Source organism: Achroia grisella, unplaced genomic scaffold (genome assembly GCF_030625045.1).
Source record: "Achroia grisella isolate CSIRO2021 unplaced genomic scaffold, CSIRO_AGI_Agris_v1 utg3288, whole genome shotgun sequence".
Taxonomy (NCBI): domain Eukaryota; kingdom Metazoa; phylum Arthropoda; class Insecta; order Lepidoptera; family Pyralidae; genus Achroia; species Achroia grisella.
The window spans coordinates 570,931-585,507 of record NW_026712800.1 but is presented as its reverse complement, the minus strand read 5'-3'; the positions used below and the strand labels follow the sequence as shown (position 1 = coordinate 585,507).

Here is a 14,577-nt window from a genome sequence, read left to right as displayed (position 1 = left end):
ATCTAATAAACTGTGATACAACTTTATTCTATATTATATTAGCTCTTACATAATAATTTCATAATCAATAAAAATCATAATAATTACATAGTTAAATTTATCTCTGGAACTGTAATGGACAGATTCTGAGTCCTAACACGTCTTTCCCTATCTCTGCCACACCACAAACTTGGCAGAGTTTACCCTTATGTTCTGGCAAGTAACTAGCACCGCACAATGGGCACTTTTCTTCAGGCTTTCCTCTATATATAGGCTTATAACTGATGCCACAGATTGTAAATGGATTATGTTCATCATACAACAGTTGGTGTTCGTCTGTAGGTGTTTTCTCGCATGCTTGAAGTATTTTTCTGGCTTGCTGAGCGACTTCGGGCCGAGGACCTAGTTCTAGGAGTCGTCTAGCGAAGGATGCTGCCGTGCGGAAGTTTTTCAGCTTGAAGAACATGTTAAGGGCCGTCCGCAGGGTCAGTATCTGGTGCACAGGTTGCAGTTTGCAGTGTGTGAAGTATGCCGCCATTTCGCATGTCCGTTTCTGTTCGTCTAGTGTGTTTTTAGGCATAGCTGTAAAAGAAAGAATTAATTATTTTTTAATATACTGGAAATTTTAAATAACAAGATTCTTTAATAAAAGTAGTAGTAAAGAAAAGTAGTAGAAGATTATTGGCAAGAATAGTACTGGCGTTACTAGTATAACCCGAAATCGCTACAATAGCTACATACATATGCTTGAAGATTGGTCCTCAGAATATCATAAATTCTTAAATTAATTGCATAGTGTAATTTTAGTATTTTAGTATTAAATGTAATTCTATTTACATTTCTTATTAAAAAAGCATCGATAATTCATTCGATAAACGAAAACTTTAGACTGATATATAGAATATACGTCATTTTAAAACATGATTCATACATAATGTACAATGGGTATAACAAAAATGTTATTGAAAAATGATGCTCTATCAAGTGTCTATTCCATTTACCTTTTCTAGCAGTTTCCATTTGAAGACCGAGCAGATACTCTTTACATATATTAAGCAGTTGTTGCGCTTCAGTCAGCTCAGTTTTGGTATCGACGTGTAGTAGTGGCACGCTCTGGGCGACGCGCTGCAGCCGCTCGATGGCGTCAGTGAACTTGCCGGCGGTGGTTAGCTGGTAGCATTGTTGCAACAGTGTCACTAAGTCGTTCAGTTTCGCAGCTGTAATTTTTTTTTTACACATTATTGGAATATTATACAAACGCTTTATAAAGCGATAAGCTTTTTAGATTTCATTGCAAATATCAGTCACGTGACCTCATGATTCGTATGAATGGATAAAAGTAGTTATATGAAGCACGAACTTTACATAAGACATCTGACGAGTCCGGTAATGTAATTTGTGGTACCAATATTGTGGAATTTTGGTTACTGCATTAAGAGATTTTACCAATATTGTGGAATTTTTAATGCATTGAATTTTTTAAAATACCTGTTGTATTTAGAATGGAGAAGAATATAGGCTTTGTTTATCTTAGTTACTTCATCCCCAGTTACTAAGACAAAGAAATTACTGATAAAAACTGATTTAAACTAATATATCAAAAAGATTTTTTTTAAGTATATAGTTAAAAATCTATATATAACCTATTTTTAATACATACTAATAATAGAAACACAAAAGTTTGTGAGTATGATGGATGTTACTCTGTCACGCAAAAACCACTGAACGCATTTTTATAAAACTTAACAGTAATATAGCTTACACATCACAATAACACATAGTCTATAATTTAAAAACATATTATATAAATTAAGCTAAATATAATGATAAATTTCAAGTAAGTGTGATGAGGACGAAGTTGCGCGAGTGGGCTAGATGTCTTACTTTTTATCCATAGAAAGGCACCTACTATAATCGAGTGACTTTCAAAAATATTGGACAGGTCTACTAAAATTCCAGCCGTGTAATGCCGGGACTAATCGTCAGTATATTTATAATTGATTAGAGATAACTGACTGAGCACTGGCAATAGATCCTTCCCGCTGGCCTCCTTCCAGTTGCGATGTAGAAGCGCGGGCAACGGCGGGACGCTCGTCAGTCCGCCGTACCACATCCGCGCCGCGCCGAACATGTTCAAGAACTGCTCGGTGTACGGAGTGAAGTTCACGATGCCCACTTGCTCATTGAGCAATCTATAAACGAATCCACATTATTGTTACTACTTCCATATTAGAGATATCTATAAACGTAAGAAATTTATTTTTATTGCTGTTATATAATTAGAGGCCTACTGTAAAAAGTCGTCTTCGTGGGTACCTCATTTTCTATTTTTAAACGCTAAGCAGCTTGCTCTGTAAGCTGCAGATTAGGCAGTGAAATTACAGGATATCATCTTAGTCCTATAGAATGGCAACGCATAAGTTATATCGCGGGTAACGTGATATCCATGTTGCTATAAAATGTTTTTATTTAATTAATTAATTTCAGGCACCTAAAATAAATATTATGAACGTTTATAGAAGTTGCTTCTATAAACGTTCATAATATAACAGGAGCTAATACTTACGTATGAGAACGCAAAAAAAATATCAATAACCAATTCTGTTTTAGAAAATATGAACAAAACATTTGGTCGCTTATGTATGCTATAATTTTTGACACTGTCTCTAGCGTCCATTTCGGCCAGCTACTTCAATTAAGAAGAACTAACTAGAAACATATATTATATTTTTTATATAATATTATTCAATTCCTCTCAATAGATCTTACATAAATAAACATTTTGCCATCAAAAATAGCAACGTACAAATTATTATCAATCATTTACAAGTATACATGTAACTCGGTAACTAGATGGAACAAATGAACGATACCTGAATGCGATCTCGAACTGTCCGGTGGCAATGTGGTCGTGTGCGGTTCGCAAGCGCGGAGACAGTGCGGCCGCAGAGCCTCGAGTCGGAGCCACGAAGTACGCCGTCTCATCACCGCCGTCTATGTCCGCTGCCGAACACAGATTCAGTTATATTTATTTATACTTTAATTAATGAAGGAATGATTATACTACCTACTCTAATTGCATTGCGTTATATACACATAGCGTAGATTGGTGGAGTGGATCTAAACGATGAAAGAATCGAATAGAAATAATCTGTATTCATCAAGTAAACTGAATACCAATCACCATTTTTTTTAACCCCAAATGAATGCACGATTGTCATAAGTTTGATGCATTCTATTTTCATAGGTGACTTCATCTAGATGGTAATCATCTACAATTCATTACTTTTGTTTGAATGAGAGTTACAAAACAACACCTTACTACATGGCATAGACCATAGATAACTTATTGTCAGATTATTAGTATTTATGTATACTTATGTATGTAGCTATTTGATCATATATATCTCTACTATATGTATTGTCTATTATATCTTATATTTGCACTACGAATTATTCTATGCACCACCGATGGTTATCTGATAGATAATTTCGCATGGTGTTAAGTGCTCTATATGTACTTTGTATTATATGCATAATGTGAATTGATGTTATATAAATAAATAAATGGGATATAATTTCAATCTCCATTAGTCATTACCATTCCAACCATATAAAAAATTGAAAATGATATAGACACAAACCAGAAACGGGTGCAAGTTCCTCTGGCAGTTCCAGATCCTCGTCACCGACGTCCCAACCACCGTCTGATCCGCCTTCCGGAACCACATCTTCGCCTTCCAACACATCCTGTATATCCATATTATTATTATTAGGGCCCAATTGAAAATCAGCGCTGGAAACTATGTCTCCAGCATTACACCGATTACAAAACAGAGTCTATGTGGACCATCCACATTGACTCTGCTTTGTAATGTCTGTAAATTGTTGTTTGCATGAGACAGTTACCTAGATACATCAACCTAACACTTGCCATTAATCAAGTAAGACCAATTAAATATTGTCTACTAACTACTACCATGTCCAAAGTGTCTCGCCCACCTTACATTTTACTGTTGTTCTTTAGTATATAAGATCAATATTTTTATGTACATTTTGTCAGTCTATTATCGTAATATACGTCGTCTCAACCGACATTGTATTATTACCTCGCAACATTTGTATTTTTATATCATTATCGCTGTGTCAAGACGAATTAGTAAAATTCTATTCTATATTATTCTTAGTACCAATGATATTTATGTTATTACGTACATTATAAACAATAATAAAAACTCAACAACTATCATAATTGCTCAAAATATAAATGAAATAAGTTGTAATCGGAAGAAGTAAACCGCTAGACCATTGATGCCGTATATAGCATACTAGCTGTGCTCGCTCTTCGTTCGCGTGGAATGCTTGCCATGTATAACATAAAATATTTAATAATCTAACCCAAAAACGAAATAAATATGTTTCACCAGTTTAGCTTCATAAATTACGAATTTCCATACAAGAATTCATTCCCTATTTTATTTTGTCTTCTTAAGGGTATTTTTTTACAATCTGTTAATTTTATATATTATATGTAATCGACAGCCCAAAAAATAAGTTTCAAGATTCTAGCTTTAAAAACGACGATACTTCCATACAACCTTTCAGTCTCTTACTACCATTTTTTCGCATTAAAAAGCGGAGTCCTTTCTCGGGGTCTAGACTATCTGCGTTTTTTTGCATTTAAATCGGTTCAGTAGTTTCGGTGTGAAAGCGAGACAGAGAGATAGAGTTACTTTCGCATTTATAACGGTAGTGATATACCGTGGTGGCGTACCTTGTCGTCGAGCACGTCGTCGTCGTCGCCCCAGGCGCCGGCGGCCTCGAGCGGCTCGTCCCCGGCCGCCGCGGCCGCCACCGCGCCGCCGGCCTCCGCCCCGGCGCGGGCTCCACCCGCCACTTCGAAGAAGCTCCTGGAAAATAACGTCCCGTACACGCTACACTGAACACACACAAACTCACGCACTACGCACGCACGCACGCACGCACACACGCACACACGCACGCACACATCTTTCTTTGTTGGCTAATCTAAATTTCTTTAACTGTCTGATTACTCACAAGCCGAGGGTGGGAGCAGAAAACTGAACACAGGTTTTCATAGCACAGATACGGTTCCACTCTTATATTACTATATTTACAAACCTGACTGCTGACTCAGCGTATGGCGATCCCTTCTTCCTAGTATAGGTTCCGTTCCATTCTCATATATTATTACATTTACAAGACTGGCTGCCGATTGGCCGTGTGACGTTTGTATATGTTATGGTGTAATACTATATTTTATACAAATACGCTATTAAGCAAATGAGATGACTGTTTACATATATGTTCTGCAGATAGTAACAGACAATATTTAAAAAAAAACAAACCCCGAATGAAAAAAATACCACTAATAAATTTTAGTTAAGAAAAAAGTCGATCGCGTCAGCTTTTAAGCAAAAAAATATATTACAATTGTTCCATTCGTTTAGCAGCACAGCTTATAGAACAAACAGACATGTCAAATTAAACCCTCTTTGTGTGACGGGAGTTAATAGATATTCATTCCATGAAGAGAAAAGAAGATGTGCATTATTAAGATACTCACTTGGAGACTGCTAGTAGCGGCCAGTTATGATGAGCTCCGTGCACAGGTAGCGGAGGGCGCAAGATCACCCCCTTCCCATCATCAGCCGGACCCGCAGGCACAGCCAAACCTGCTGCCTCTAGTGCCACCTTTAACTGCTCGGCTTCTTCCACTTGTTTATGGTTAATAGCAGTTAGATATGCTAGAGATAGCTGCAACAAAATATATAGATTACCTTTTTTGTTCAGTAGTTATTTTGACAATTTGGTAAAAAAGGTTTTGCAAATAATTAACATGAATTAACATTAAGATGAATGTTACTAGACTAAAATCTCAATTGAGCTGTTTAATGGACTTCTCAACTAATCTGATTTTTATTAATAACAAATAATCGTTGCTGAGTGCATTTCTCAAATCATCTATAATATATATCAGTATATAAAAATAGTAAATGGTGATAAATTTATAATTAATAGTATTAATATGAAAATGTGTCTGCCTGCCTGTTTGTATGTTGCACTTTCACGAGTAAACAACAATAGATCTTACTAAAATTTTACATATATAGATTATACCATGAGAATGGATATCTATTACTAGAGTTAGGCTATATTTCATCTCAAAAAACAAACAGTATTTTGTACATATAATACCTGTCCAGCATTTCTCAAAAGTCTTATTCTCTCTTTTACATCACCAAGTAACAATGCACCCTGAAACTGTGCAGAGACATCTTTACGTATCTCTGCAATCTTCATCATTTTGCGCAGCTTCTCTAAATTGCCCGTGATTAAATACAAGAACGAGAGCTTGTCAAAGTTCTTGGTACGTTGGTAACACATCTCCACGATCTGAAAAAAAGCAATAAAATTATCAGATAGTTCGATAAAAACGTTATTCTATATTATTTGATATGATTTACTAGATATTACGCAGTGAAAATGTTAAAGGAAATGATAAATTTCAACACTAAATAGCGAAGGTATCTGCAATTTACAAAGCAAATTCTTTGTTTGAGTTTAATTATATATTTTCATCTATTGATTTATTTGAAATAGTGGAAAAATTCTGAAATAAGTTAAAAATATTCAGATTGTTTTGTATTTCATAAAACTTTTTTATGTACAAAATAATCATTTTTCTTATAACATATTAATTAAAACTTAATACTTACTTGATGGTTACCAGTCGCTAGGGCCGCATTAGCGAGTTTATCCCAGGCGTCCGGTTCGTCAAGACTCTTGGCAGCTTCTAGTGCAACCTCGATGTTGCCACATTGCAACGCTAGGGAGAGCCTCGTACGGGAGTCTTTTACAAAGTGCAAAGCAACTTCTGGATAGCCTGGTAAGAAATTTGAACATAATAATAATGGAGTACAGAACAAATCATGAGTTTGGCGACAACATGTCACAGACTATTTTTTTTGTGTAAACATAAATGATTAAATCAATAGGCCATATGAGAATTAGTTAATTTTTTTCAACAAATAACAAAAAAACAAATAAAAAAAAATACAGGAGGTTTTTATATTTCTCTATAAATACAAGGTCTTAATTTCATTCTCATATTGATAACACATTATATAGTAGAATAGTAGTAGTAGTTGATAACTCTAGTGCAATAGTACCTTTTTCCTGGAGGTATGCGATGATACTTTGGCCGACGAGCTTGGCAGTTCGCACCATGTGAAGTACCTGGTCGTACTGACGAGTCACCAAGGCCAGCTTAAACCTACAGACACGAAATTAAATCAGTAGGTCTTCTAAAAATTACATGTAGAAATTGTTATTTATTTTCATTAATTTGTTTAAACACTAATTAAACAAATATTACATTATTTTAATCAAGATACATACAAGTATACGGTATAAACAGTTCAGTTGCAATAATTTTTATGATATATTTAATTTTCATATACAAAATTACAATTATTAATTATTTACATTTGACAGTTGTAACGACACCAAATATTAGTTAGATAAGTAATAAACAGAAATAACTAACAAGAAATATACAAACGGCAGCGTCATGTCATACCTGTACTCGGTAGGATCGATACTGAGCACTTTCGGTCGGCATTCCCGGTCGAGACAAACCACTCTAGCGCCGGTGTCAGAGGCCACCACCTTCACCGCGTACACGGGCACGTCCAGTGTGCGGATTATACCGTAGTCGCTGCAATAACAATAGGCTTATGCTTTATTATTTAATCAAATGCAGTGGAAGTTCAATTCTACAATATTGTGATATGATTATGTAAATGTTGTTAGCAACACTGATATGCGATATTACACCACTTGACACTGATATTACAACACTTTTTTTGTCAATTTCGAGTTACTAGTAATAAACTATAAAAATTACTATATCAAAAATATTCAGTTCGGGAACTTGACCACTGCGACTAGTCAGGTTTCCCTACTGATTATTTGTGGTCACACATATGCTAATGGTAGTGGAATAAAACAAAACAATATAAAGCCATTAAGCAATGATATGGCCTTCAGTAAAATAACATCTAAATCAATAAAATATAAACTATAACATAGTAATGCTGGTGCTAACTCTTTGCAAACTTTTACATATTTTCTGTTCTATTCTTTTTTTACAGGAAATTTCATATATATTATCACTCTCTGCGCCCATAATATAAGTTATTTACCATTTTTTATTGTTGTTTGATTCATTTTCAATATACAGTCCACAAATCTATCATTCACAAGGAATTTCATTGCAGTAACAACCTCATAAAAATTACTCTTGGTTATTATGTAGTCAACACTTACCCATCCTTACAGCAGTATTTGATATGATTAGTTGTGGTGTATATGAACACTGGCTGGGGCGTGGAGTCATCAAACGCACCAGACTTGACTCTGGCACCTTCTGTAATGCTGCACAGCTGTTCCAACTTCTTGGTACACAGGGTGACTGTGTGTTTGCCGAGCAAAGCCACTAGAGACATGTCTGAATTCCAAATGGCGTAGCGGCATTTTGCTACTTTCACCTGTAGAATGAAGAACTATATAATAGGGACTTCTGAAGAATGTTCTATTAACATATACGAAATAAATAAGTAGGGATTAAAATCTAGCAACTAGGCACATTACCTGAACACTAGACTTAACTTCCAACCTATATGAAAACTATGTATAACATAATCTAGTTATACATTATTAGAGTAAGATTAACTGTACTTTAATAATACAGACATATAATTTGATTACTTTAAAAATATCTATAAGCCTATTCAATCAATAATAATTGTCTTTATAACTGTTTATAACAAGAAGTAATGATGTAGTATGGTAACAGATTACTTTATTTCAGAAAATATCATTGTACTGGTAGGTCTTGACAACCAAGACGTTATGGGATAATGAAAAACAATTTTCAACTTTACACTGTACCTGTCTATCATTATAAACAATTTTATATTATAGACTTGACTTTTTAAAGAAAATAATAAGATGACGAGTTATACTGACGCTGGCAATAGTCCTCTTCTGCTGCACATCGAGTAGTTGAACACACTCAGGTTCGCGGAGCAACAGCATTCCGGTGCCTGCGTACATGATCTCCTCGCATGTCGGGGTCGAAATCTTTTTGGAGACTTCATTCTTTAAGTTCTTTATCACCAGCTGTAGATTAAAGATATTGTGATAAATAGAGAATACACCGCCATATTTGTCAGATGATATGTAATCTGTTTTCTCACAAAACTCTTCGTAAACCTTGGACTGGAAGGTTTACGCTTTTATTAACTAGAATTGACTATTGTCGTCTACAAACACAAATAACATGTGACACGCATGTGTATTCTGTAATTTTACACTCCATATTGGAACTGTTTAAAATTTTAATTAGTATACAAATCTACTTGACGGTTAACGGCTCTGACGAGTGTTAACAAAGTCTACTTCAGCATAAATTAAATATATTTTTATCAATAAACCACACCTCTTTTATAGACAGTGACATTGTGGAACATTACTTCCTAACCAAGCTGCTTAATGACAGTAAACTTACCCAGATGACTTTGTACAAAGACTAGGGAAAAAAGCAAAACCTGGTTGTTCTTCTCAAGCGCGGCGAAGCGGTTCCTGGCAACCCAGACGGCGCTGGTGGCGGAGGCCCGCGCGGGCTCTGGCTGAGAGTCGGCAGCCTCGCGGCCCTCACGCGGCGCCTGATACAGCTCGTACGAGCTGCTGTCCCCCACGCGCCAAGTCACCAGCACGCACCACTCCGCGTGGTTCAGCGACATGCTGTCATGTCACATTCCATTACATAAACTATTATTATAAAGAGGGAGATGGCAATTGTCAGTAATAGTGGCCTCATTGTTATCAATATACCATGTCAAATCTCCACTGTCCGAAACTAAATCATCATTGCCAACGCCTTGCCTTTATTCCATTATTCGAGTTCTGTGCAGTAAGATGACTCTTCTTTCATTTATCAAAATCTGAGCTTACTCTCCTATTATGGATATCATCTTTCAGACAGTCCATCCATCTTTTTTCGGTCTACTTCCTTTACATCCATCCATCCATAAACAGTAAACACAACAAATACTTAACCAAATTAAAAATTAATTTACCTATACACTGAAAGTTACATTATTAGCTACTGGTAGTATATGTATTATATTTTTTTTTAAATAGAAGGAGACATTTCGATTAATCTACTATTATCATGTACTACGGTCCATCAAGATGACATGGGCTACACAAGCCATCAAAAACAAAGGAAAATTAGTTATTATCCAGCACTATAAAAGTAATAATCTAATAAAATAATTTTGATAAGGATCAAAATTTAAAACAATAGAATTATAACCAACCTGTAAGGTTGGTTACGTCCACCACCCTTGATCTGCATTACAGGCGCGTCGCGATTGCTCTGCATATCCAGTTTTCGCAATTGTCTGCAAACATAATAAACTCCCTTGTAATTGGAATAAAAAAGTATGAATTGGAATAAGAATATATCAAGAACACTTAAATTATTTTACAAACACTTACAGATAAAGAAAAATAACAATATCAGGGAGTAAAATGGGAAACTTATTATTTTTTATCAATAAGATATCCATATAATCATTGCACCAGTTTGCCGGAGTGAAATTAAAGCAGCTAAATTAAACATGAACCATTCTTACCTGTCCTTTATGTAAAACAGCATGTTGTTATGGACCGCGTACGCGGGCCGCTCTCGCTGTAACTTGAATAATATCATGCCGGCGTCATGGCCAGCCGCGAAGAGGTTCAAAGTTGGGTGGGACGTAAGAACCCAGTATCTAAGGAGAATAATCATTCGATTGTAATCTAATCTAGAAATATATTTTAATCATTTATATAAATCTTCACTTTTTATACAATTAAACTTTTTATAAAGTGGTCTGTGTTTACATTTTTGCCTAAACTATTTCAGCCACTTGCTTAGTAAGAAATGTTCCCACTGGTACTTAATTGAGATAAGGCATCTAATATACAATGCACAAACGGGAGTCATAGTGCTGTTTATGTATATAGGCAATGGTTACTATTTACCGTTAGGTTAACCGTGGCCAGCTTTTTCCATTCTTGTTATATAAATAAACATTGACCCTCAGCTATGAATGTATCTGAGCAAACGAAAGTAAATACCATAGTGTCGACATACCTCTCATTTTCCCTGCGGAACGTGTGCAAACAAGTCCGTTTGGTCATGTCCCATACCCGGATGGACTTGTCCTCGCTGTTGGATAGGATGAGCTCGTGGCGCGCGTGAAACAACGCGCATGACACGTTGTTATAATGTCCTCGGCAGGTGTCAACCTCCCAAGCCTGGGGAAAGGATATTGTTAATAATGTGGACTAATAACCCCATTCATACCATTGGCTAGCATTTTTACCACACCCATTTGTATAATGACGGGTTTTTTTCCACGCGTTTTCCCCGTGACTAAAAACCGTCGTGGTAAAAAATAGATAGTTGTTTATTTTCTTAGAATATGCATTATATGGCTGGCCTTTAAATTACATAACAATAATGCTGGACAGGGAAATGCTAGACATACCTTAGCGTCATTCATCCTCCACAGCTTAACCTGTCTATCATCAGCGGCGGACACAATCAGCGGCAATGTAGGATGAAAAGATGCCCAATTCACACCACGGTCATGGCCTTCCAACACATGCTTTACAACTGCATCAGCCTACAAATATACAAATTGTCATAACATTAGCCCTCCTAATTAAAAAAAAATCATCATATTTTATCAATAGGGAACATTAATCAAACATCAGGTAAACCAACAGGCTATTTACCAATCCAGTCAGACTAAAATTAAAAACATGTAATATAACTCAGAATTAAATATTATAGTAAGTGCATGACCAAAAAAATAACTGGTATAGCTGATAATAAGCTTTATCTTATCAATGGGCACAAAAAGCACTAAATAGTCAGCAACATCCTTGATTAATTAAACTCTTCTCTTTATTGTACATACAACCAGTATATTCCATATATAGAATTAATTTATTACAAGTACTATTACATATTATTATTTCATTTTATGATGATGTATAATATTAAGATTAATATGAAAAATATGGTTGTATCTGTAATATACCCAGTAGTATAGTGACTGGAAAGAACATTGTTAATTGTTTTTTGTCTGTAATACTTTATTGTACAGATTAGTTATAAAAGGACACAATTGACTTAAATATATAATGATTATAAAATAAATGGGTAAAATAGTAGACTTATCCCAAAAGAGGGATTTCCTCAATTGTAGTCCAGATTGATAGCTGACAAAAAAATGTAGTCCTATGGAGACTCCAGTCATGTCATGTTTAAACATATACTCTAAAGATTTCATGTTACCTATATGGTGCTTTGACCCAGCACAGAGTTTACAGCAAAATTAAAATAAACATCATAACTAATACTATACAGTAAATGGCAATTGAGAACTATTTTTCATGTCAAATATTAAATAATTACACATATGCAAGTCATTATTACCAACTCTGATTGTATAATGTGACAAGTACTTAAGTATGAACAGGATATTTTAAGTAATAAATGTAACTCACTTGTCCAAATAAATCAGTCGCTTGCGGATTCCTCAGATGATCAGCCAAACCCGAGGGACCAGGAGCTACACTCTTTTTCCTCAAGCCTGAGAAGTCCCAAACACGTACAGACTGATCCAACGATGCAGATACCAATAGATCTTCCGTGGGATGGAATTGGGCACACATAACATAGTGATTGTGACCAGTAAGTACACTGATACATTGTCGTGATTGCCAGTTCCATATCCTAATAGTCTAAAACAAGAGAACACATAATACATATATTAATATGATAATTGTAATCAGTGGCATCATTCACATGTATGAACATACAATTATCTATGACTAGAAACAAAGTTTGGGAAATTAATTATAAAATAATTCTGTATTATATATAAATTTTTCATTGACTTATAACTTTTCTTCATTTGTATCTGAAATTACCTGATCATCAGAAGCACTCAAAATCCAAGGATATTCATGATGGAAAAATGTTGTCCGGATATAGTCTAAATGCCCAAGCAATGTGAACAAACATCGTCGTTGCTTATAGTTCCATATCTGAAAGAAAACAAATAAATATGTATGTAAAATAAGTTGATTCATTTTAGAGTACATATAAATACACAGATCTATTATATTTACATTACATGTTAAATGGTATTATAAGTAAACAGCTACACAAACTACCTGTTTAATCCATATATATATGAATATGTTCTATCATATATAAAAAGATATTTTAACAATATCATTTATTCATTTCTAAATAGTAGTAGCTAGGTATTCAAATTTATCAACATTACACTTATGTCACTATGTATAATATCTATACAGTAAAATATAAATATAATTCTAATAAAGTATGATAACATTATAATAATAACAATAAATGTTACATTAACACCAAACCAGTAATGGAAATGCAAAAGCATGTTTATTAGGCTTCCAGGTCATCAAAAATATATTCCCAAACTGCCTAAAGTCAATATATTTAAAGTAAAATTGAAATGCAGATTGATTCCGGGGTCTCCGGGATATTTATTACAACGTTTGAAATATTCTGAATGCTTAGACATCGAACCTATGTATCAAAAACCAATAAAACATGCATAAACATATCATCGTACACATAAAATTTACCCCAACTTACCTTGATCTTGTAATCATCTCCACCTGACACAAATAAAGGCTGTTGGATGTGGAAGCAAATGCCACGTACAGGACCGTCGTGTTCATCAAATTTCTCTAACAATGTACACATACGGTAGTCCCATAGTTGAATTACACCATTGTGCAAACTTGCCAGCACCCATGGTCGTTTGGCATGAAATGATATACCTTTCACTCTGGCTGACTTAGTTTCAAACTTTGTTAACATATCTGATGAGAAAATGAAAAAAGCGTAAAGAAATTCAGGTACAACACATTTAATACAATTCCCAAATATGAACTCGAAATTCACAAAACGTCAATCAGTCACCGGCTGATGACGTAGCTTGTCGAAAAACATCGATATATCGATATTATAGATTCGACATATTCAGAAAAAAGTCTGTGTTCTTATTCCAATGCTTCAAAATAAAAACCTATAAAATAGAACTATAGGATACATCTCTTATATTATACAAACAATTAAATATTTATTAAATTCTTTAATATAAATCTAATAATACCCTAATATAATTATATCGATATATTCAAATATCGATATAATTATAACATATGACATTCCACGTACTGACGTGACACGTCTTCAAACTTTTCAAGAGAAGTGACTAAGTAATAATCGTTAAAAACTATTACGTCCTGCTGTTAGTTATGAATAAGGCATTATTTAATTAATTAATAATTAATACAATTAATTCAGTAAACCAAAGTTTAAGGGATACTAAGAGAACATTCAGATGGATTCTCAAGCGATATTTTCTAAATAAACATTTAAATGGATAGCATTAATAT

At 34.6% G+C, this 14,577-nt stretch overlaps 1 protein-coding gene across 1 annotated transcript; it reads right to left on the bottom strand.

Moving 5' to 3' along the window:
* Nucleotides 1-16: 16 nt before the first annotated feature.
* LOC131843726 (coatomer subunit alpha) lies at nt 17-14,108 on the bottom strand. Its single transcript, XM_059192452.1, has 21 exons — nt 13,769-14,108; nt 13,060-13,176; nt 12,634-12,870; nt 11,607-11,744; nt 11,210-11,373; nt 10,707-10,844; nt 10,389-10,472; nt 9,615-9,810; nt 9,034-9,186; nt 8,332-8,552; nt 7,583-7,720; nt 7,173-7,276; nt 6,720-6,886; nt 6,199-6,396; nt 5,567-5,757; nt 4,754-4,889; nt 3,624-3,729; nt 2,853-2,982; nt 1,996-2,171; nt 981-1,196; nt 17-561 (listed from the first exon to the last, which is right to left on the bottom strand). Exons 1-21 carry the CDS (start codon nt 13,994-13,996, stop codon nt 98-100), a joined length of 3,702 nt encoding a protein of 1,233 aa, XP_059048435.1. The 5' UTR covers nt 13,997-14,108; the 3' UTR covers nt 17-97.
* Nucleotides 14,109-14,577: the final 469 nt, after the last annotated feature.

Bases quoted from the DNA above. Each gene is read 5' to 3' on its own strand.
- LOC131843726 (XM_059192452.1), bottom strand. From the start codon at position 13,996: ATGTTAACAAAGTTTGAAACTAAGTCAGCCAGAGTGAAAGGTATATCA. The intron at 7,277-7,582 runs GTATGACATGAC...TCGTGTCTGTAG, and splicing joins ATCGATCCTACCGAGTACAG to GTTTAAGCTGGCCTTGGTGA. The intron at 2,983-3,623 runs GTTTGTGTCTAT...TGTGTTCGGCAG, and splicing joins GGAACTTGCACCCGTTTCTG to CGGACATAGACGGCGGTGAT.